Genomic DNA, 24,929 nt, shown 5'->3' with positions numbered 1-24,929 from the left:
AGAAGGTGTTTTTTTACTTTAATTTACAATTACATTGGGGTTTCTAAGTTTATCCTGCACTTCTGAAGCTCAGAGCAGCTTACAACAACAGGCAATAAAGCAGACACAACAAAATCCAATCTGCACAGCATAACAGCCACAATATCCAGGCCAACACAAGTAGTCTACAACGCAGCTCTCTGAAGAATCAAACCACAATGGAAATCAAAAGTGGATAACCATACTAAATAACCAGAAATATACATTTCAAATCATTCCAGCCAATCAGTCTGAACATCAAGAGAAAATTCCTTTTGTGTAACTCACAGCGCATTCCTGACCTTTAAGGGCGAAATCCCTTAGGAGGTCAGGAAGGCGCTGCGCCGGCGTTGGGGCACTCCACACCAGCGTCCGGGTTACTTACGCCACTGTAAGCGGCCCCAATGCCGGAAGGGAGGGCCAGACGCTGGTCGCTGCCGCGGCAACGCCACCTCGGGACGCTGGCAGGACCTTCCGCCAGCATCCCACCGGCATAAAGGCCCGCACCAGCGTTCCAAGGGGGGTCGTTTTGGCGTCCCGGGAGGTGTTCCCGGGGCGTTCTGGGGGGAGGAGCTGCAGTTAGACAGCCTCCTGGACCCGTTTGCCCCGGGTACGCCAGCGGTGAGGGGAGCGAGGCTGTGCCGGCTTTTTGCTGGCAAAGCCTCGCTTTTCTCAATGGGGCGAAAGGGGCCCATTTGACAAAATAAGCCTCTAAAAGGCTATTTTTGTCTTTTGGCGGCCGTGGAATGGCTTAGGAGGTGGTGCGGCAGTGCCTCCTCCCCTCCATCCCTGGCCATCCCACAGCTCAGGAATGGGCTGTTAGCCTCTCACATTTTCTGAAAGGGCTGTAAGGATGGAGCTCTCTGCACAGCCTCAATGAGTCTGAATTCAAAAGCAATTGAAGCGATGTCAACTGTCTTTACTGACTGCCATGAAGACACTAAGAAAAAGCTGTTCTGAGTGGAGCCCAGGTATTTCTTCAGGTACGTAGGCTGCAGGCCATGAAGGCTTTTAAAGCCAGCTTTTAATGCCAGCAACTCAGCCAGAAACCACAAGCAGGGCAACATTTCTACAGATTCCACACACACTGGCTATTCTTCTCCAGCATTTGGTATTCAGAGGTATCAGCTTTTCCTTCTCAAGCATAGCTCCTATCATTCTAGCAAACCAAAATTTCTACTCAGTTCTCATTTTAAGCAAAACATTTGAAGCACGGTATCTCTTGAATAAAGAAACCATATAAAAATTCAGATTGAGAATAAATGCCAGTTAAAATTATGAGTAACACTTTACAGATGTCAAGAGGTGATGTGAAAGGACAACAAAGGAGGTCACAGACTTTCTTGGCATCAGAAACGGCTCAACTGCCCAGAAAGAACGAATGCCAGATGATGATAATTCTATTAGAAACTATTCTGTCAGGAAGCAAAGATGATTTCATCAACATATGCTAGAATAAGCCCATTTAGAACACGAAGCTGGCACTTCATCCTCAAATGGCCATTTACTGGAATTTATTATTACGATTTATTTACAAAATGCCACCATAGTAGCATAGTAACCATAGTTAACAATCTTTTGAAAGTCATAAAACGATCACAAAAATACTAAATAGAAAAATATCGACAGAGCTAAGTGTGATTATTCCGGCATATATAGATGAAATCATCCTTGCTTCCTGACAAAATAGTTCCTGATATCATCGATTTACAGGAGTTTTCTATCTCAACCTAGAAAAGATGAGAAAAGCCTGCTGAAATAGCCAGGTCTTTGTTCCAGGCAGAAAAGGTCGTAGAATGGTCAACTGTGGTGTAGTGGTTAAGAGCGGTGGTTTGGAGCGAGGACTCTAATCTGGAGAACCAGGTTTGATTCCCCACTCCTCCGCATGAGCAGTGGAAGCTAATTTGGGGAACTGGGTTGGTTTCCCCACTCCTACACATGAAGCCTGCTGGGTGATCTTGGACTAGTCACAGTCTCTTAGAGCTCTCTCAGCCCTACCTACCTCGCAGGGTGTCTTCTGTGGGGAGGAGAAGGGAAGGTGATTGTAAGCTGGTTTGCTTCTCCCTTAAGTGGTAGAGAAAACCAACTCCTCCTCCTCCTTCTTCTTCGACACAGGTAGCCTGGGGCCTTGCTGGACCATCCCCCTTAAAGGACAAGATCCAAAGCAGAGTCTTCCTAACCTCATCGATCAGGGAAGAAAATGTGGGAAATATACTCTTTCAAGTATGCAGATCACAGAGTTTCCCACCAGCTACAGCTTCCTAAGCTTTTGTATGGGAACTCCACACGGAATGGACTGCAATAGGGTTGTGCATTCAGTAAAACCCGAACCGAACCCCCCAAAAAAAGCCATTTCGGTAAATTTCAGGTTCGGGTTTACCGAATTCCAAAACCTGGGGGGAAAGCCAAAATTGAATTGGCCATTCCCAAAAGAACCTGGTGATTTTCTGGCTTTTTCGGGTTCTCCCCAGACTTTGCGAAGCTCCTGGGGGGCGTTTTTTTGAGGTAGAGCCCCCAAACTTGCAGGGTAGCTTTCAGGGACTCTCCTTGCAAGAACCCCCAAGTTTGGTAAAGATTGGGTCGGGGGTCCGAAGTTATGGGGTCTGGAAGAGGTCGCCCCTCCCACCTCCCCAGATATGCATTGGAAGGTAAGTCAGTCAGATTCTCTGGCCTTTCGTGAGTAGGCTAATGCTTGTCAATGGAGAGGGGAGGGGAGACCTCTCCAGGGCCCGTAACTCTGGACTCCCTGACCCAATCTTCACCGAACTTTGGAAGGAGAGTGCAAGGAGAGTCCCTGAAAGCTACCCTGAAAATTTGGTGCCTCTACCCCCCAAAATGCCCTCACAGGAGCTTTGCAAAAAATCCCCTTTGGTTTCTATTATGAGAACTTTTCAATCTGCTGACTTTCGCTACGAAGTCGCAATCCACTGCTTCCAGTCAAAGTAAACAATACTGACCTTGAAAGACTAATGCTCTGACTCAGTATAAGGCAACTTATACTGTGTTGAACCCTTCCCAAGGACACTTTACAACAGAGAAAAGGCCACTGATATATCAACTCAGTATAGCACATAGTATAACCTGAACAGTCTATTGTGAAATAATGGTTTTACTCTGTGTAAACAAAGCATTTTGGCTCACCCTGTTGTGCAAGAAAGAAAAGTCAGTTGTTTCCTGTTCAAGGTAGATGACCCACACTGAATTACAACAACACAATAACCCTATTGGTTGTTTAGGTTGAAAACTAGTGATTATCTAATGAACTTCAGCTAAGCAGGACCTCCACCAACTAAGTCCAAAACGCTACCTGCTTTATCACAGTTGCTGGTCCTCAAACAGACTCCACAAAGAGCCAAAAATAGAAAATAATATTCTCCTTATGAGTATAGTTCTAGTACTGTCCAATAAAGCCTGCATAAGGCAGCTTCATTATTTGGGGAAGGGCCATAGCTCAGTGGTAGAGCATCTGCTTGGCATGCAGAAGGTCCCACGTTCAATCTCTGTAATCTCTAGTTAAGGGACCAGGCAAGTAGGTGATGTGAAAGACCCCTCCTGAGACCCTGGAGAGCCGCTGCCGGTCTGAGTAGACAATACTGACTTTGATGGACTAAGGGTCTGATGCAGTATAAGGCAGCTTCATGTGTTCATGTGTTCATATGCTCATAACATTAGGTAAATGTTCTTTCCACTTTCGAGCTATAAAACTCACTTCTTTAAAAACCCAATAAATTCTGTAAAAGGCCTTGAATTTTGCATTACTCTTATATAACATGTATACAAGTCAAGTCAAGTGAGTTTATTTGTATAGCCATAGGCTATACTAAAATAAAATATACTAAAATATTTACAAAATTCTAAGAAAACTGACAAAAAATTCGTTATAGGATAAAAGTAAAACCTTAGTTATTACATATTCACAAATCTATAATCATACAATAAAGGGGGGAAATCCATTAAAACTAAAACTCAAAGTGCTCTCACTTGCTATGTCTAAACAGTTTCCTTCTTTGCAGCCTCGAGGGCTATAACATGTATACAATCAACCCAAACGTATTTTTTCACTAGTTTTTTCACTGGATAGAGAGAAACGGGGGATTTGAGGTCACAACACATGAACTTTCTCATGTGTCACAGTTAAAACAACACCTGTGCTGAATAACTGTGTTGATCTATTGTGAATATTCAAAGAGTTTATTAGCTCTGATAAGCATTCACTAAGATAATTTATGAACCTTGGATAACATGCTCTTATATCTATTGGGTTTAGAAACAATAATAAATAACCTTTATTTTAACTGGATCAGAATGCTGTTCCAGCAGGATATAATGTTCTGAGCTAAGATCAACAGAGATGCCATGGTCCTATTCCTGGCATCTCTGGCCAAGTCCTAGCTGTTTCTGTGGGTTTCTAAAACTTCAAACACAAAGATGAAAAGGCTTTGCCTGGAAGTAACTGCATCATGGGGGAACATAAAACTTAGCAGGAAGGATTCCGAACATCTGAGTGCCATGATTCCATGCATGACTCTGGCAGAAAGTCCAGAACTGGAAGGAGTCCAACAAAATTGACACTTGCTTCAGTTTAATAATTTTTATACAGTAGCATATTCAAATTCAGAAAATACATTCAAAACCTAGACATTATACGTTATTTTTAAAGCCTTATTAAATGGTGCAATGGCTGCAAACTGAAAGTATTAGACAGCATATGGACAAATATTTTTACTAAAGAACTAAATTATTCTAAATCTACTAACAAGAAAGCACAAGAGGCTGCAGCAAGAAGGGAAAAGTAGCAAAGTCGCCTTATGGAAGTTCTGCTCTGCTTTTTGATGCCTGTATCCAGTACATCACCTTTAATCTGATAACAGCAAACCACTGAGGTAGCCTGAAGGCAGAAAAGTACCGTTAACAGATTGGATACGGAAGACTTTGGACGATTCATCTGGTGACACTGATCTTTAATAAGTTTTCATGCAGGAAAAGAAACTTAATAAGCAGAAATTACGTGGATCGCTGGAAAATGTTTGCATTTTACTAGAACAGACAACTAAAACCAGAATGTTCCCCTGAGAATTCTATTGTTTTGAATGTTTTAGCCAAATGCACCATACTTGTATTACTATTTTTTATTTACAATTTCAATAGTATTTTTAAAAACTTAAGAACTTACTGATAGCGGTTTCTGTCTTTCAAGGAATTTCTTCTGAAATTTCCATCATCATATTCGATGAAACTGTCTTCTCCATCTTCAGATTCCAAGCTGCGGTTACAACTCCGAATGGTTTGGAAGATGTAGTTAGCTGTTGATTCTTTTTCTGCATTATGTAAGCCATCCTGACCTACCCGTTGTAAATAGTTATCTTGGCCCCTGTATTCTGCTACAAACTTGAAGGGGAAAAAAAAGATGTAGCACTGACTACAGGGCAACGAGGTCCCCGTTTGGGAGAAAGTTGGAATATAAATGAAATAAATAAACACAATTACATAATGAATACACTTTAGATGAGCATTCAAGATCTATACAATTCGTAATCAGGATGTGCTAATGACTCTAAAATAGCATCCTCTGCAAGGAAGTGGGGTAGATCACCCTGGACAGCTGTTTGCCAATTTCAAGCCCTTGATAGCCAGTCAATTACTACCATATTTTAGGAGCACATCTTGCTCTATATGATCAAATAACAACTAGGATGGCACTTGTGAATATGGATTGGGATTGCTTGAATTGATTGCATGCAATCTCACACACATTATCTGTTATAGTACAGCACCAGAAGGGGGTCCCAAGATGGTTTAGAAAGAGGGAGGATCTTCAGTTCTTACAACTACCTCATTTCATGATCCAAAGTATATTTTTTGGTGTGGGGAACGCTACTCGGCGTGAGCATAAGGAATATAATAACCTGTGGCTGAGTGATAGAGCCTCTGCTTGGCATGCAGAAGGTCCCAGGTTCAATCCCCGGCAATTCCAGTTAAACGGACTAGGCAAGTAGGTGATGTGAAAGACCTCTACCTGAGACCCTGGAGAGCCGCTGCCGGTCTGAGTAGACAATACTGACTTTGATGGACCAAGGGTCTGATTCGGTATAAGGCAGCTTCATGTGTGTTCATGATACACTGATCCAAAATTGCAATCCTCTGCTGAGTTACCCCAACGTAAACCCATTTATTTCAATAGGTTTAAACTAGAGCATAGGATTTATTCACCATAAAGCTCTGTAAATCTCCCAAATTCATTTTCTACCCCAGATTCAAATTCCATCTTGGAGTATATAAGCAGCTGGCTCTCAGAAACTGCTGCTATGACATCCTGTTCTGTTGGCTTTAATGTCCAGAAGCAATCTCTGTCCTCAGTCTGTCCCTTCTTGAGAGGAAATCATCAAAGGCTCCTTGAGTAAGTATATCCATAAGCATGATCATATACCCTTTCAGAGGAGGAGGAGGAGAGTTGGTTTTTATATGCCGATTTTCTCTACCACTTAAGGAAGAATCAAACCTGCTTACAATCGCCTTCCCTTCCCCTCCCCACATCAGACACCCTGTGAGGTAGGTGGGGCTTGAGAGAGTTCTAAGAGAGCTGTGACTAGCCCAAGGTCACCCAGCTGGCTTCATGTGAACGAGTGGGGAAGGTTTCTCAAATGGCTCTACAACACCAATACTCACCCAAATGAGCACAGGATGATCATTAGTTCAGAATGCAATTGTAACCAAAGCTTTATCATCTGTCTGCTAAGTAACTATAACAAGATCCCTTGGTGCAAAACCTGTATTTAAGTTATCCCTTGGATCCCAGAAACTTAGAGCTTCTTCCTGTACGACTGTTTTCAAATTATAATAACCTTCAACCACTATGCTCTAGGGATAAGTCACAGTAAGTGGCAACTAGATTATCCCAGATCATGACCTATTAAATAAAAGGTGGCATCTCTAACTACTCTACTTTCTTATTTAAGCTGTGATTTATGCACTATTTGAAAGAAGAAATTGCATACATATGTGCTAATTATGACTGAAATGAACTTGTTGTGCTTATGGAGACCAACATTGCTTTTGCTTCACCCAATTTCACCTCAGCTTAGCTAACTGTACAGCAGTTGTCCCTGTTCTTGATAAAAACTAATCTGAATGAATGAATGAATGTATTTGTATAGGGCCATAGGCCATTACAAAATACCATCAGCAAATATAACACATTATAACATAAACATACACAATAAAAGTCAGGCTATACAACTGGAATTACGATAATATAAATGACCTTAAAAGTTAATCTGAAGAAGCAACATTTATTTAGAAGGGACGACAAACTCAGGGTATTTTACTGAAATAACATAGTCATCAATTGCACTTTTACTAGCTCAACAAATAAAGATCTATGAGCCAAAGGGAGCTTTGACCTTGGAGGGGGAGGGAAAAGCTACTTTTGAAATACAGGGGTTTGAAAAACAGTTTATAATGTAGCATGGGAGCAGCTGCTCAAAGCAAAAACAAAATCCATTGGGCTAATATAAGCCCTTGTGGAGCTTAAGAAGTTATCTGGATCCTAGCCTAGCCTTCTGCAATGGGTAATTAACACCGTATAGTTGCGTAACTAGAGAAGGAGGTTGGAAAGCCACAGCCTTGCATTTTATAAACTACTTGCTATACGTTTGTTTACTTACGTTTCTGTTCCGTGTCTACCCAACTATTAATAAATGGAGGAATTATCACAGCCTTTTAAAATATCAGCGCTCTCTTTCATTGGTTTACCTCTAGTGTTTCATCCTGAGCGTTGTACTGAGGACAGAGCCTGATGAGGCTGGCAGCGCCATCCAGAATTTCACAAAGTTCTTTTAAAAATACACCACAGAAAGGGACAACTTTACAGCCTGGGATGTTCAGAGCCCTGTTGACGACTTTTCTATATTCTGATGACGATTCATGCTGCGCCATAGCATCTTTCAAGCTTCGCATTGTTTCAATATCAGACTGGTCCATGAACTGCCACATTTTTAAAACTTTTCGTGACCTGTTGGGAGAAAGTAAACAAACTGTGTACTGAAGTTTAATGGTCCAAATAAGCCACTGGTATACGTTAGCGCTTTAGTTGGCATCATGCGTTACAAAGTTATTGATGAATATGTGATTTTGTGTGATTGTTTTAGAACTACTAAAGAGACAAGCAGCTTTTAAAATGGTTTGCCTTGCTGGCTGTGTGAACCGAAGCTACACTGTAAACTGCAAATGAACATGGCTGTGAATATGGATTCCTTACATCTGAGTCAGACTGCTGTAATGTGTCCTATGTCAAGTTGCCTTTGAAGGCAGTCCAGAAACTTTGATTCGACTAGCCTGCAAGGGCATAAGTTATTAGGAGTACATTTTGCAAGTTCTGAAAGTTCTACCTAGCAATTTGTTTCATGGCACAATTCAAGGCGCTGGTTCTCACCTTGAATGCCTTAAATTGTCTTGGATTTGGGTATCTTGAATACCATCTACTCCTAAAGCAACAAACCTGGTTATTAGGAGGAGGAGAAGGAGGAGAAGGAGGAGAAGAAGAAGATTTGGTTTTTATATGCCAACTTTCTCTACCACTCAAGGGAGAATCAAACCGGCTTACAATCACCTTCCCTTCCCCACAACAGACACCCTGTGAGGTGGGTGGGGCTGAGAGAGCTGTGATTAGCCCAAGGTCACCCAGCTGGCTTCCTGTGTAGGAGTGGGGAAACAAATCCAGTTCACCAGATTAGCCCCCACTGCTCATGTGGAGGAGTGGGGAATCAAACCCGGTTCTCCAGATCAGACTCCACCGCTCCAAACCACCGCTCTTAACCACTACCCCACACTGGCTCTTGACCAGAAGCTGTGCTCTCTGTGTGCCGCCCACATTTAGAAGTGAGGTGGGGGCTACCAGGAAAAAAAAGATTTTTACCATCATGGCACCTTGATCATAGAACATTCTCCATGTGCCTATTCTTATGAATTTTAGGCCTGAGGTGAAAACATTTCTGATTTTCAGAAGCTTTTAATGCCATCGGCCACAAATGGTCGCTTCAGTATTCTTGTGTGTGTGTGTGTGTGTGTGTGTTAAGTGCTGTCAAGTCGCTTCCGACTCGTGGCGACCCTATGAATGAAAGTCCTCCAAAATGTCCTATCTTTGACAGCCTTGTTCAGCTCTTGCAAATTGAAGGCTGAGGCTTCCTTTACAGAGTCAATCCATCTCCTGTTGGGTCTTCCTCTTTTCCTGCTGCCCTCAACTTTTCCTAGCATGACTGTCTTTTCCAGTGACTTTTCCAGTTGTCTCATGACGTGACCAAAATACGATAGCCTCAGTTTAGTCATTTTAGCTTCTAGGGTCAGTTCTTACTTGCTCTTTTATGCTGCTGTTTGCCTCTTGTGATCTTTTATTTGTTATTGTTTTTATCTGAGTCATGAGGTGCCTCAAGAAGCATTCATTTATAAGAGTAGACCGAAAACATTTTAAACAAACTCCATACACCAGTGATGGCAAACTTTTAGAGACCGAGTGCCCAAACTGCAACCCAAAACCCACTTATTTATCGCAAAGTGCCAACACAGCTAGAAGTCCGCATGGGTTGCCAGGTCCCTCTTTGCCACCTGCGGGAGGTTTTTGGGGTGGAGCCTGAGGATGGTGGGGTTTGGGGAGGGACATCAATGCCATAGAGTCCAATTGCCAAAGCGGCTATTTTCTCCAGGTGAACTGAAATAACAGATCTCCTGCTACTACCTGGAGGTTGGCAACCCTGCATGGGTGGCCAAGCGGGGGAAGGAAAGCAGCTGGAGCATAGCCCCCACCCCTTCAGTTTGGTTCTTTTTCCAACTGTTATCTTCATACAAATTAAAAAAGACTGTTATGCGGGGGGCTGATGGTGGGGCCAGCCCTCTGCACGCGCTCAGAGGCACCTTCGGTTGCATGAACGAGCAGAGTAGAAACCCGAGCTAAGCGAAGGGCTTGGCTCCACCACAAACGCCAGGTGGGCCCCCATTCGGCCCTCACCGCCAACCCCCTGCGCTGCAGTCACCAACCAGCCCGCCGCAGACAGCCGCCCAGGCGTCCCACTCCCGGTCCAGCCCCATCCCGGCTCCGCATCTTCCAGTCCTCGGCAGCAGGCTCGTCATTGTCTTCACTTCTGGAGCGCGCAGCCGGCAACTGCGGAGAAGGCACTGGGAAGGAGCCCAGCACTTCCCGGAGGAGCCGGGAAGGCACCGCTGGTCCCCAGCCTCCTCAGCCAGGGGAACGAACTCAGGCAAACTCTGTGCTGAGGCGACGGCTCGCGTGCCCACAGAGAGGGCTCTGAGTGCCACCTCTGGCACGCGTGCCATAGGTTCGCCACCACTGCCATACACATATAGTTCTTTCTCGCAACAGCCTAAAGCTTTTTCCTCATTCCAATAGAATTCTTTAGATATGCAGACTGAAAAACATAGAAACTAAAACCACTTAACTGCTAACACTGAATGGGCAATTTTGCAGCCTGCTTGACCCAGACAGAGGGTAGCACCAATCACAATCTTCCAGGAGCTGCACATGCTACAATATCTGTATATATAGCATGCCGACTGATTACCTAGTGTTAAAAAATTTGCTTAATTTCTTGAAAAACCAAACCAACAGCAAAAGGAGTATTATTATTAAACCCACAAAACACATTGGGCAAAAACGCATGGTCGCTTGAGCCTCCTTTATTCCCTGTTTCAGCCAGGATTCAGCCAGGATCGAATGCACGTTCAGCAAAATGCATGCGTTCGATCCTGGCTGAAACAGGGAATAAAGGAGGCTAAAGCAACCATGCGTTTTCGCCCAGTGTTTTAAATGGTTGGTGGGCAAACACAAATCAGAATCAGATTAGAGAGCTGAGTTTTGGCCAACACTTCCTGTTGCAGATTCTCTACATATGATTCACTGATGGTAATATGCCCAGTATTACAAACCTGAAAAATAAAATCCCCTCCAAGTGCAGAAGGCAGGATCAAGGAATCTCTCATGGATTGCATGAGAGAGGAAAACTGCAAACATGTAAAGCGATTGCTTTACTTTAGGTCTTGCCCACCTTTACACTCACTCACTCTCTCTCTCTCTCTCTCTCTCTCTCTCTCTCTCTCTCTCTCTCTCTCTCTCTCTCTCTCTCTCTCTCTCTCTCTCTCTCTCTCTCTCTCTCTCTCTCTCTCTCTCTCTCTCTCTCTCTCTCTCTCTCTCTCTCTCACACACACACACACACACACACACACACACACACACACACACACGTTTTTTCTAATGTTTCCCCCAGTTATTACAAGAATTCAGGGTACCTGAGTTGTGAAAAACATACATACAGTGAGCAACAAACATATAAATGTTATTCAAAATCGTTAAAAAATATGTTAATGAAAAAACAGAGGAAAGTTTTCAAAAACACGTTGGGTGTTTAATCAATAAATTGTATTTGTTTATCTAAAGCTCCACAGCTATTTTAATTGCACGGCCTTTAAATTAAGCCATTTGAGTGTATTCTCTGATGGCTGGTGTACTGTTTGCTTTCTAAGTACCGTACATTAATGTTTTCAGTTTAACTTATTCACCATCAGTGACATTGTCTCTGGAGCATTTTAGGATGAACCTTTCAGCAAAATATAACACTTCTACCGTACATCTTATTTTATTTTCTCAGAGCAGCTGTCATAAGTTTACTAAACCCGATAAGCGACACAACTACACTGTTTAGCATGGTGACTGACAAGAGTACTGCTCGCTGTTTATTTTTAAGAGGACAGCTGTATGTAACAAAAGCTGAAACTGAATCTACGTCCAAGCATCCCTTATTCAAAGAATGAACTGCGAGTACCTGAGCCCTGCCAAGAACTCCATGACAGCATTGTAGTTGCCCATGTTCCAGCAGCATTTTGCCACATGTACCACATATGAGAAGACTTCTCGTTTTTCCTCCATAGAACCTGCAGTCAGAATCAGCCACGTCACCCAAGAGCTCACCTTATAAAACATACAACATTTGAAAAATCAGCTATATTTGCAGCATTTTGTTTACTCTAACATTTTTTGCAATTAATTGAATTAACTGAAAATTAGATCAATATACTCTGGCATTGTTTCATTCCAAGCAGGAACACAAACATTCGAGGGGAAATGAATACATACATTGCATCAGTTATACACAACGCAATGTAGATTGCCTTTTGGCAAGCTTTAAATCAGCTTTACTTTTGTTTCACAGCCAAGTCAGCTCAGTGAGAATTTAGCATATGCAAATAAGTTGTGGCTGCTCCCCTCCTCCTGGTGAGGGGCAATATTATTAACATAATCTACACAGTATAATTTGCTCATGCATATATATAAGTAGCAATGTTTATGTGTACATAAGCACATCCACGTCACTAGTAATATGTAAAACAGTAAACTTAAAAAATATTGCATGTAGTTTTTAAACTACAAAGCACCACAAAGACTAGTAAGAACTTCTAACGTAATGCTTTATTTTATTTACTTTACTTACAGTCTACATTTCCCACTGAGATTCATGGCAGATTATATAGTGTGACTCAATGCAACCGGTAGCATGAGATGACTAATAAGCGTTATAATGGGACTAGGATTACAGAAATCTTAAACAAGTAAAAGTATATGACATGGTATATTAAACAATGCAGAAATGGTATTACTTAAGTTGAAAATGCAGTGGGAACAGAATAATACATACAGCAAATAGATAATACATACTATACACAGAGGTATATTTTGCAGTCCTTTCATTATGCGGATAATAATAATCCGATTATGAACCTATGCAGTTAATCCTCCTGCAGTGTAGTATGCAGGTTAGGAACAAGATGCACAGCAAGGCCTGAACCTGAGAGAGGTTCTAGGCACAACAAAGTGAAAAACCGACACGGCTGACTGCAAGAAATATGCCATAAATCTTATGAGGGCCATTCTGGGACAAACTTTGAATCTTATTATATACCCCAAAACGTAAGATGCAAACAACTGGCTACACTCTTAAGCAAGGGTCCCCAACCTTTTTGAGCCTGCTGGCACATTTGTAATTCTGATATGGCATGGTGGATGCAGCAACAAAATGGCTGCCACAAAACAGATGCTGGAGGAGGCGGAGCCAGCCACAAAATGATTGCCACAGCTGAACTACAGAAACACAGTATAGATCTTTTGTGCTGAGATGGAAGCTGCTGCCAAAGCAACATTTTAAAAAATCTGCACAGCCAATCTACACAGAATGTCTGGCTGGCTGTCCTCAACTAGGGTTAGGGCTTTTTTGGCCCCGGCCCCCGGCCTGGTGGAACTCTCTCCAGTGAGACCAGGGTCCTGCAGGATCTAATGCAGTTCCCCAGGGCCTGCAAGACTGAGATGTTCCACCAGGAAAACGGTTGAGAACAGCAATGGTTTTTCATCATAGCTGGCCTCCCTACCCCTCCTGCTTCTCCTGCATTCCAACTGAGTTCTGATAGGGGTCCCAGACGGCTTTCACCGGGCTGGCCCTGGTTCTGTGCATTGACAGATGAGCAGCTATTCGATTTCAGCTCATAAATTACTGGTTTTAAACTGTACAATTTGTTTTTGGTATATTTATACTTCTATTGTTGTTTTATGATTTTTATCGATGTTAGCCGCTCTGAGCTCGGCTTTGGTCGGGAGAGAGCGGGTTAGAAATCCAATTAAGCAAACAAACAAATAAATAAATGGAAGCCTTGCTAGGCAAAAGCCCTGGCTGACCCCACCCACTTCCTAAAAATACTTGGTGGGTGGCAGAAAAGATGTCGGTGGGCGCCATGGGCCCCCTGGGCACCACTCTGGGGACCCCTGCTCTTAAGCTTCGGTTCCTGCCTAAACGGGAGCCGCGTTTGCAGCCCGGGCGGGAGGCAAGCCGGAGCGCGCGGGGAGCCGGGATTAAAATGGCCGGCCGACATGCGCTTTTGCGCGTGCCAGTTGGGGTTGTGCCAGTTTCGTCTCCCCAGCAACAGGGCTCGTGCCGGCCTTCACCTCCCCAGAAACAGCTTCCCATTGGCTGGCCCCCTCAGGTCCAAGCCAATGGGAGCTATGGGTGGGGGCGGGGCTAACCCTCCCACATCAGTATATAACGGGCAGGGCGGCCCGCCCCCAGCTCATTCCGTCTTTTCTTTTGACCCACCCACCCTCCCTAGCTTCAGTCACAACTTGGGCGGATAGGCATGGAAATGTGTCAGTTGGGGGGAAAAGCGAGCTGGAGGGGTCGCTTTCCTAACTCAGGCAAGCAGCGGGTAAACACCCAGTGGCGATGTCCTGGTGTTTTCTTGGTCCCCGCAAAAGTTGCCCACAGTGGGACCGCTGTGGGCTGGTTGGCACACCAGGCCACATTGGGGTTGGCCTTGGTACCTGACACATGGTTCATGCTGCGCCACAAAAAGGGGGTCGCAGCTGTTGCCAATTCCAAGTTGTGGCCTATTACCTTCCAAGCTATCTATCAATCCTTTTCTAATAAAGTATGATGTATGTTGTTGTTTAATAAAGTTGTGTTGCATTAAATTGATCATTAATGTCTTCACTTATAACTCTAGCGCGTCGGCCTTTCCTCCCATTTAGCCCTGGGTCTGCAAGCATACATGCTTGGAAGTAAGTCCCAAAGAAATCAATGGAATTGTCCTGGAACATAATGCTTGTAGGAAAAAACCCTAAATCCTTTTCCTATGATGGAATAAGGTCAGCTTTCTTTCTGAATGAAAATATAAATTAGTAACAATGTACAAAAGTGGTTTTTTTCTCCTTCAATTGATAATGATGTACCAACAGAGTGCGTGATTTTACCAAAAAAGTAAATCTTGTTCAGTACCATGGATGTTAAAATAAAGCACTTTTAAGGTACTGCAGGGTAACAGAACTGCATACATTTTCGCTAACATACAAAACACATTAGATTCAAAATGTTCTAAAATCCCATGTTCCCCATATGATTATACTTGCAAGCCCTGTTTCATATTAAGGGTTATTGAAAATATAGTTTTGTTTGTGTTTTAAACCTGATCACATCTAGATGTTTTCTAACAGCCAGCAAATGCTCAGTTTACTTTCCCACAACATTTATTAAAGGAAAAAGAAAGAAAAAGCTGTATTTCACATGGACATCTAATTCAAACCAACTGTTCCATTTTACAGTGCAATTCCCAAGGGCTTGGTTTTTCCCATTGTATAAACACTTATCAACATGAGATAATGAATGTGATCTTTGCTTTCCTACATTTAGGTTCCTCTTTCTGCATGTTTACAGACAGTTCTGTAGTTATGAGATTTCTATACAATAGAAAAAAATACATTTCCCTTTTTTAAAAAACAAACAAACTGTATTTTGTGTCCCACTTATAGCTAGTTTTTAGACACAAACCAAGCTTGTAAACTACAAAATGTGTTGAACTACAACAAGGCAGATAATATATCACTGTGTTATTTTAAGATGATTTTGATGACTACCATCTATATTTCTCTAACTGTTAATTATTCAGACAGAAAACCCAATAAAACAAGGTACAAGAACAATTAAGCACTGTTTTCACCCCAAGATTTAATTTAATTTCACATCTCAAAGGCTGCAATCCTTTGTGCATTTAATGCAGGATTCATGGAAAGTGAAGTAAAAGCTGCACTGAGAGCAATTGAGAGAAACAAATCACCAGGAGCAGATAGAATAACAATAGGGCTATTCCAAGCCACAAAAACAGAGTCCATCAAAATCTTGACAAGAATATGCCAACACATGTGGAAAAAAACAGTGGCGCACAGTCTGGAAACGGTCAATTTAGAAGGAAAATAATTGGTTTTTTAACCCCGCTTTTCTTTACCGCAAGTAGACTTAAAGTGGCTTACAATCACCTCCCCCCCGCCCACAACAGGCACCTTGTGAGGTAGGTGGGGCTAAGAGAGTTCTGAGAGAACTGCAACTGGCCCAAGGTCACCCAGCAGGCTTCATGTGGAAGAACAGGGGATCCAACCCGGTTCTCCAGATTAGTGTCTGTCGCTTTTAAACACTACACCATGCTGGCTCTCATTCCAAATCCCCCCAAAAAGAGAAGTTAAAGGCTGTAGCAATTACTGGACCATCGCTTTAATTTCATGTGAGTAAAGTGTTGCTCAAAATATTACAACAAAGGCTACCATACATGGAATGAGAAATGCCAAATGTTCAAGTCAGATTCAGAAAAGGAAGAGGCACTAGATATCATGGTGAACATTTATGTTTCTTACTGAAACCTATGAGAGAATTTCATAAGAAAATCAGCTTGTGGTTCATAGATTACAGCAAAGCTTTTGACTGTGTGGATTATGAAAAGCTATGGCTGGTTTTAAAAGAAATGAGTGTGCCGCAGCATCTGATTGTTTTGATGTGCAACCTGTACTCTGGACAAGAGGCTATTGCTAGGACAGACTATGGAGAAATAGAATGATTTCCAATTGGCAAAAGTGTCAGAATAGGAAGTATTTTATTTCCCTATTTCTTCAATCTATATGCATAAGGAAAACTGGTGGAAGGAACATTAACAATTTGAGATATGACACCACAATACTGGCAGAAAATAGTGAAGACTTGAAATGACTACTGATGAAGTTCAAATCAGGAAGTGCCAAAGCAGGATTACAGCTGAACATGAAGAAGCAAAAAGTAATGACTACTTGGGAATTACTCATTCCTGGGGGGAATTATGTTTAATGACCTGTTTTCCACTGCCCTTTGTCACCTATTTCATCCTTCTCATCTTCAGCATTCTTCAAGAAAAAGCTAAAGCGCAATTTAGAAATCTTTGTAGACTGGCAAATTCTGATACTTTAGTGTATTATATTTTATAACATTTTTTCAGCAGTTTTTCAGCACTTTAAGTCAGCAGGATACACTGAGGATGCAAGAGTAATTTCTTAAATGCTCCTAACTGCAGGACATGTAGATTAAATTAAAAGACTTGTACAGTTTTTTACAACATTTCCTAACATTGCCTGGCTACTGCTGGGGGCAGGGGCATGGTGGGCACCAGTGTTGTGGGTGCCATGACTTCTCTTCTGGGAAAGAAACTAATTGACATCATGTCACTCGAAGACTCACTGGAAAATCTAGGGTAAAACCATAGAGTTTCTGGCAATTCCTAGAACGTGAAGTCACTTCTGGATAAATTCTGGATGTGACATCACACCACAGGCAATTTTTTCTCCTGCCACCACTCAGAGCAGCAGCGGCAACCCAAAACAACCCACACAATGAAAACAGAACAGGCAATCTAGGTCATAATTAATAGAGATTTCAGAATTGAACTTTATTGTTCACTTAGAAACAAACTTAACAGAAGAGGGAAAGACTCATAATAGCACAACATAAAACTGACATATTCAGGAGAGAAGCACTGATAGCCTTGTGTTACATTTCACCCACAGGAGAAAGAATACAAAGCCTCTCTTGGAATTATCCACATATCCCCTTTTAAACTCTACCCTGCAAACACAAAAGCAGACACACAGCATTGCTTTTGCTAGTTGTCCTGGTAATGTAAACAGGTTAGAAATACCTACAAGAGCAAAAGAGGTTATGGAAGTATTAAAAAAATGTTTCAGATCTTCTTTGGAAGTACCAGCACACAACTATTTAATAGGTAAACTGCATAGCAAAGAATTGTAAGGCAAAAGAATGTTTTTCATACTTTCATATCAAAAGGACAAAACAATTAGTACTAAGCTGATTTTTAAGTGAGGATCTTTGCCTGGGAGAAAACAAGAAAAAATACGGACACTCTCCCTCAAAACATTTTGGGCACATGAATTACTATAAAAGAGCTAGTTATTATTATCCTATATAATAAACAGAAACAGAATGGAGGAGGGCAGGGAGCTGTTCTGTTGGCAGCCGAGGACAGGACTTGTAATAATGGGTTTAAATTGCGAGAAGAAAGGTATTTTTTTTTAACAGTAAGTGTTGTTTAACAATGGAATCAGCTACCTAGGGAGGTGTTGAGCTCGCCCTCACTGGCAGTCTTTAAGCAGAGGCTGGACAAACATGTCAGGGATGCTCTAAACTGATCCTGCATTAAGCAGGGGGTTGGACTAGATGGCCTGTATGGACCCTCCCAACTCTATGATTCTGTGATTCAATTAACAAAGGTATTAGACAAGGATGTATTTTATTTCCCTGTCTCTTCAATCTAGATGCAGAACATATCATAAGGAAAACTGGATTAGAATTAGATGAAGGTGGAGTGAAAACTGGTGGAAGGAACATTAACAATTTGAGATGATATCACGTTACTGGCAGAAAATAGTGAAGAGTTAAAGGTAATTACTGGAGAATTACATTATTTTACGGTTGACGATCAAGAAATTGAAATTGTTCAAGATTTTCTATTCCTTGGCTCCATCATCAATTGAAAAGGAAACTGCAACCAAGAAATCAGAAGGCGATTGAGACTGGGAAGGGCAGCCATGAAGGAACCACAAAGGAAAGGAAGCCATTTTTAAGTGTTAGGGATGTGTTGCTGGTGACCAAGATCAATTAAGGAAGTTGACAGGAAGGAGAGGTAAACTAACATACCTACACTACTGGGCCATATGTTGTTGGCATAGTAGCTGCCTAGGCCATGAGTTTTCATCTTCTTCGCCAACAGTATGCAAATATATGGGGGAACTAAGTGTGACAGACCTGAAATGGGAATCTATTTTTCTCAAGCATATATAAATAAAGGAAGAAGTAAATTTACAGTTCGGCCTAATTATGATTTCAGGACCCATATTTCCCTCTCTCTTTCTGGTCATTTATTCATGGCTGTTTGCTGCGGTTTTCATGCTTTGTTGCTCCGGACCTTATTTTTGATTTTGCACAGCTGCAGCAAATTGGCCCATAAAATTCGCAGCATCCCAGCAGCAACTCAAACCTGTGTTGATACGATCTTTCCCTTTGCCCTGCCCTTTCTGCCGGAGTGTCCCATGAAAAACTCCATGGAGTCGGATTTCTTCTCTCCGCCCATCCCGGCAAATGTCTCCTCCCTCTCCTATGTCTCCCCACCCACAGGAGCGGCTATTGGCCAAGGTTTTGTTCCAACCAGAAGCCCGCCCCTTTTCATGTACTTTGCGCAGCCACTAGATCCACGCTTGAGTGCCGTACCAAATCCAAATCTCTACGGCAAGACTATAAGAGATGTGTGGCCTCCCATGCATAAATGGCCCTGGGCGCTTTGGCTGCTGCACTAATGAAGAACGAAAAATAAGGGGGAAACAAAGAGAGGGGGTGAAGAAGAAAAAGGTGCACGAGCGTAAATCACAAGGGGAGAAGTGAAAAGAACTATTCCAAAGGGGGACGAAGCAACAAGTCAGGACACACCATCAAAAAGGGGGGGGGGAGAGAAACAAGGAAAGCGGACAGAAGCAGAAAACAGAAGTCAACGGGAAAACGAATCCAAAGCTGAAAGGGAAGGGCGGGGGGAACCGTGCCGAGTCAAAGCAGAAAGGGAGACAAGGGCCGTTTACACAGGGGAGGTTTTGCCTTGGATTTGCCGCTCTCTCTAGATGCACATTTTCCCCATCCAAATTCTCAAAACTCTGCATTGGGGGCTTATTGTTGAGTTTTGAGAATTCGGATGGGGAAAATGCGCATCCAGAGAGCAGCAAATCCAAAGCAGAACTCCACATGCATTCGGTTGCATGAAAGTGGAGTCAAGTGGTTTGGAGCCCGATAGGACTTCTCCTTCCCCCTCTCCTTCGAATGCCTCCCCTCTACAGAGCTGCGATGGGCGGAGTTGTGACGGAGGTGGGGGCGGGCCTCAACAGTGAGCTTGTCAGCAGGAGGAGGGCTGAAAGGTCAGGGGCAGACACAACTGCTGTCAAATGCTGCGGCCTTTTTCTCATGAGTAATCCAAGCTACATTGGGCTTTATGAATTAGATTCGATTCCATGAATAACCTTTTAAGTTCGGGTTTTTTTTTGTTCCGCCTCAAGAGAGCAGCATTTTTTTGAGTGAATAATTGACCTCTCTCTCTCTCTCTCTCTCTCTCTCTCTCTCTCTCTCTCTCTCTCTCTCACACACACACACACACACACACACACACACACACACACACACACAGGTGATTCTCTTCCCATTATACTCTCCTGACATTCTGGAGAATAGTGGATTAAATAACCCCATCTGGATCTCTGGAGCCTACATAGTTTGCTAAGTGTTGGTGTGGTGACTTGTACCATTCCTTTTGTGTGTTAGTGTAATTCTATGTGGTATACTTGAGAGTAAGTCCAATTTTGTTCAATGGGATTTTTCCTAAGTATGCACAACATTTCAGCTCTACAACCTTCCAAGTTCATTGACTTCAGTAGCCTTAGAAGGATGGCCGTCCACTTAGGATGGCACCGTTACTTTCTTCTCTCTTTCTCATGTTCACACAACAACAGTAAGTGAATAACCATAATCAGGCTAAGTTGTTACAGAGCAAGGGCAAACAGTGAATGCAGTCCCCAAGCTTTCACTATAACCGCTACATAAAGCCTTATTAAACTCCAAGAGTACTAGCTTCATGGCTGCTGCCATCTGAAGGATCAACTGGAGACATATTCATCGCTACACCTTAAGTAAAATATTTAAAGGATGATAGTAAAGCAGCATTAGCTCTGAAAAATATTAAATGCCTATGATTATATATTTGTTTCTAATTAGTTGTGAACATGTTGGAACATGTGGTTTGACAGAAATTACTGGGAAGAGTTTAAAAGCAGATGTTTGAGAACTGAGTAGAGACATCAATAAAAGAAACCCTTTATCTAAGAAAAGAGCTGGCATCAGCAAGAGGAAAAAATCTTCATAGAGACATGACAGAGAAATATAACTTTAAATCTTCCAAACAGTGAATGAGATCAATGACCCAGAGACTGATAGAGCAAAAAAAAAAAAAAAAAAAAAAAGCATATATCCCAAGACCTTACAATGTAAACAGACAAATGTAAATCTTGATTGGAATATATGTAAAGTCTTGGAGAACAACATGTTCCAGACAGAACAGCCCTGTTCAGTGACCATGATGTTGGTGCTCCAACCTCACGTAATGCAAGAGCAAGCCACCCATGATCCTCCTGATACACATGGTTACCATGTTGAGTGGAAAGGGCAACGCACACATTTCTCAGCTTTGGTTCATGAAAACGCACACTCTCAAAAATCTGGGTTTCCACTAACAGGTACCAAAGCTTCAAAATATGTGAGTTGCCCTATTTGCTCAAAACAGGAACACCACATATTGGAAAAATTGCTGATAGCAAGATCTTCCCTTACGCATGGATGGCCAAAATCACAACTGCTGAACTGAGCTAAAGATATTCATACAAAAATTAATAAATAACAGAATTGTGGCTCATAATTCCTTAGAGTCCCAAATTGCTAATATTGTATCAATGAATACACATCTTTCCTTGTACAGTTACAACAGTAAATTTGGAAGAGTAATACCAAAGAACATATAGTAAGAAAATAAGACCGGGGCGGGGGGGGGGTGGGTGGAGAATAAGATACTTCCTATTTGAATCTACTTGCAAATGCATTCAGTTGTGGGATGAAAGGTAAAGGTTGTCCTCTGTGCAAGCACCGGGTCATTACTGACCCATGGGGTGACGTCACACCCCAACGTTTACCAAGCAGACTATGCTTACAGGGTGGTTTGCCAGTGCCTTCCCCAATCATCTACACTTTACCCCCAGAAAGCTGGGTGCTCATTTTACCAACCTCGGAAGGATAGAAGGCTGAGTCAACCTTGAGCCGGCTACCTGAAACTGACTTCTATTGGGATCGAACTCAGGTCGTGAGCAGAGCTTTTGACTGCAGTACTGCAGCTTACCTCTCTGCGCCACGGGGCTCAGTGGGATGAATCTGGTCAGTTAACACGCTGCTCAGCTGTTTGCAGGATGGCAAATAATCATGGGGTTGTGTGAGAGATATCTTGCCCTGAATGTGCACAATTCCTGTCTGCCTTACAATATTGTCTGGTTGGCAACTACAGAGCTATTTGGTTCTAGGGAACGGGAAGCATGGATTCAGTTAGTAGGTTTTGTTGTTGTTGTTGGGGTGGTGGGGATGAGATCTTGTTTGTCAAACATACCTTTTGCATATATAATACTATATTTTTCTTAACACTATGAATCAGCAAGTTTTAACAGGGAGCATACAGCCTCAGCCCCTAAGGGGACATCTATAATTCTTTAGAGGCACTCAGGAGTTTAGGCAGCCCTGTCTCCCCACTTACAATGGCTTCTGACTGCCAGCAGATGATAAGTCATTTTATACTGTTTATCCTACGCAGATGATAAAATCCCAGATCTCTAACCCAGTAGCAAACAGCAAATAGGAATCAAACCTAACATTAAGCTGTTGGCTGATACCCATCAGACACAAAGGTTTCATTAAATGTATGTCTGAAATCTATATATCAAATGCATATATTATAAGTATAAAGTTGCCTTGTCTGGAGTGCTGCTCTTGCTTGTGGCTTGGGGGGCATTTGATGATAATACTACACACTTGGTGGATGGTAGGGGGTTAACGGTTAAGAACTGCAGGTATAGATCATTTCTGCTTTCTGTTTGGTGGTATGTGGGTGAGAATTTGGGGAGTGATTTACAGGTTTGAAGGGATTTTCTTTTCATATGAAAGGCCTGAAAGTTAAGACACAGGAATGCCAAGACTAGCCAAAAGTTTAACCTAACGTTACCCGACTAAATACTGCCAAGGGCAGACTTCACCCAAACAGATAGTTTTATAAATAGTTTCATACTTCTGACCATCAAAGCTCTTTTGAAGAATTGCAACTGCCCAATATGCTTGTTTAACAAATGACAGGTTTGTTTTTAGCAAAGGTTTCTTTAATAACTAAATATGGATCACTGATTCAGGTGTTTTCCACACAGGGTCAGGAAAGGGTGGGATAGAAATGGAATAAAATACAGTAAATTTCCCTGTTGCTGTTAGAGCTGCCAATACAGCGCAGCAGCGACAGGGCTTGCACATGGTAGATGACAGTTGTCCTGAGATGTCCTGAAAAAGCCCCCAGTAGTGGGGGAAGCAAATGGCAGCTATGGGGCAACAAAAATGGCTGTCGTGTGCTCTGAACAAAAGCTGGAGAGGAGGTTACCAAGAAAGGAAATGATTTCCTGGGGCTGGATCGAAGCAGAGACCTGAATCAGGGGAAGTGACAAGAGTCACAATCCCTCCAAATTGTTGCTTTGCCACCAAGCAACCATTTAGAGCACTGGTTCCCAACCAGGGGTCCGTGGACCCCCAGGGGTCCGCGAGAACTAAATTAAGGTCCGCGAAACAAAGTTATAAACCCATAATAAATTAATATTTTCAATTAAAAGTTCTCTATTATAAAAATATATATTCAAATATTATTCTAAGTTTAATGTTTAACTAACACTTATGATTAAAGTTTATTTTCAAATTCTTGGAATTTTTATTTTGAACCTTGGGGTCCCTGCACCGAACAAAAAAGTCCTAGTGGTCCCTGGTCAAAAAAAGGTTGGGAACCACTGATTTAGAGGGATTGTGTTTGAACCTTTCCTTTTGAACCTTTCCTTGAAGACTGACCCTTCCCCTTCCATTTAAAGCAGACATGGAAGAGAGACAGAGACAGACAGACAGACAACACAGCCTGCTTTAACTTGTGATGTCACACATCGCTCTGAAACTCTTGCAATTTTTAGAATCTCTATGACTAAACCACAGATTTTGTTTTCTAGAGCATCACAGCGGTTTGTGATGTCACTTCCAATTAAAGGGACTAGGCAAGTAGGTGATGTGAAAGACCTCTGCCTGAGACCCTGGAGAGCCACTGCCAGTATGAATAAACAAGACTGACTTTGATGGACCTTGATGGTCTGATTCAGTATAAGGCAGCTTCATATGTTCATGTGGTTCATAACACCAAACCATAGTCTATGTTTAGTTTGTGAAACCAAGACTCTGCTCACAATCACTCAAACCCTAGTTTGCCTTGAACAATGCTGATGCCATTTCCTTCTCTCTGCCTGAGAAGACATCACAAAAGAACAAGCCAGGATTTAACCAGGATGTTTACATTCAGACATCACATGAAACAACAGTTAAGACTGTTTCGTAAATAAACCAACCTGAGGTTCTGGTTTCACAGACCCTAACTAAATATAGTTAGAGGTGTGATCTACACTCAGATAATCATTCTAATTAGTTAGTTTGATTAAACTGTGGTTTTGTATGATATCTGAACAGATCCTTATGTATGACACACTTGATCCTTAACACAGCAAAGCTTCAGATTGTGGAACTCCTGCAGTTTTCTCATACAGCCCTATCCCATGTCTTCATACTGTTGCTTCATATCGCAAAGCAGCAGATGAATAAACATAATCTTGGCAAGATTATCTAGGACATAATGCCCAATAAAAGACTATACAGTAGTATTTTATTTTGCTGTATGCATTTTTCCCACCAAAATTCTAATCATCTCTTTACCATGACAAGATGGACCACCTGACTTGGTTGGGAGGAAAGGAATACCCAGACAAAGAACATTTGCCATTTTAAGCTGATTATATACTTCCCCAAATACACTGCTCCAAACAAGGACTGGAAATAGTTTGATATTTGTACAAACAATCTTTTTTAAAGGCTTCTACAAACTCAGTTAGGAGTTCTAAAAATTCTGAACTGGCAGAGAGAAATATTTATTTACATTCCATAGCTAAAGCAAAATGATAGTGTTAGGACATAATCTCTGTTTTGATGATAAAATATTTCATGTGAGCTAAGAATGACAATATAAAAAGTTTAATTTCTTTTAAATAGGAACAGAAAGAACCTATAGTTGTTTAAACAGATAGCTAATTGTGGTACTAAGTGAACCTTATGATGCAATACAGCTAGCCCACAATTAATGATCTT

At 42.1% G+C, this 24,929-nt stretch overlaps 1 protein-coding gene across 1 annotated transcript in view; it reads right to left on the bottom strand.

Moving 5' to 3' along the window:
- The window catches only part of PLCE1 (phospholipase C epsilon 1), a 152,453-nt gene that overhangs the window by 66,681 nt on the left and 60,843 nt on the right, over positions 1-24,929 (bottom strand). The window contains 3 exon segments of the mRNA XM_056849540.1: positions 5,192-5,406; positions 7,771-8,029; positions 11,847-11,992. Of these exon segments, the coding sequence (XP_056705518.1) occupies positions 5,192-5,406; positions 7,771-8,029; positions 11,847-11,992 (620 nt within the window).

Source organism: Euleptes europaea, chromosome 5 (genome assembly GCF_029931775.1).
Source record: "Euleptes europaea isolate rEulEur1 chromosome 5, rEulEur1.hap1, whole genome shotgun sequence".
Classification (NCBI taxonomy): Eukaryota; Metazoa; Chordata; class Lepidosauria; order Squamata; family Sphaerodactylidae; genus Euleptes; species Euleptes europaea.
Note: the sequence above shows the minus strand (reverse complement) of the source record. Positions and strands in the feature narration are given on the sequence as shown.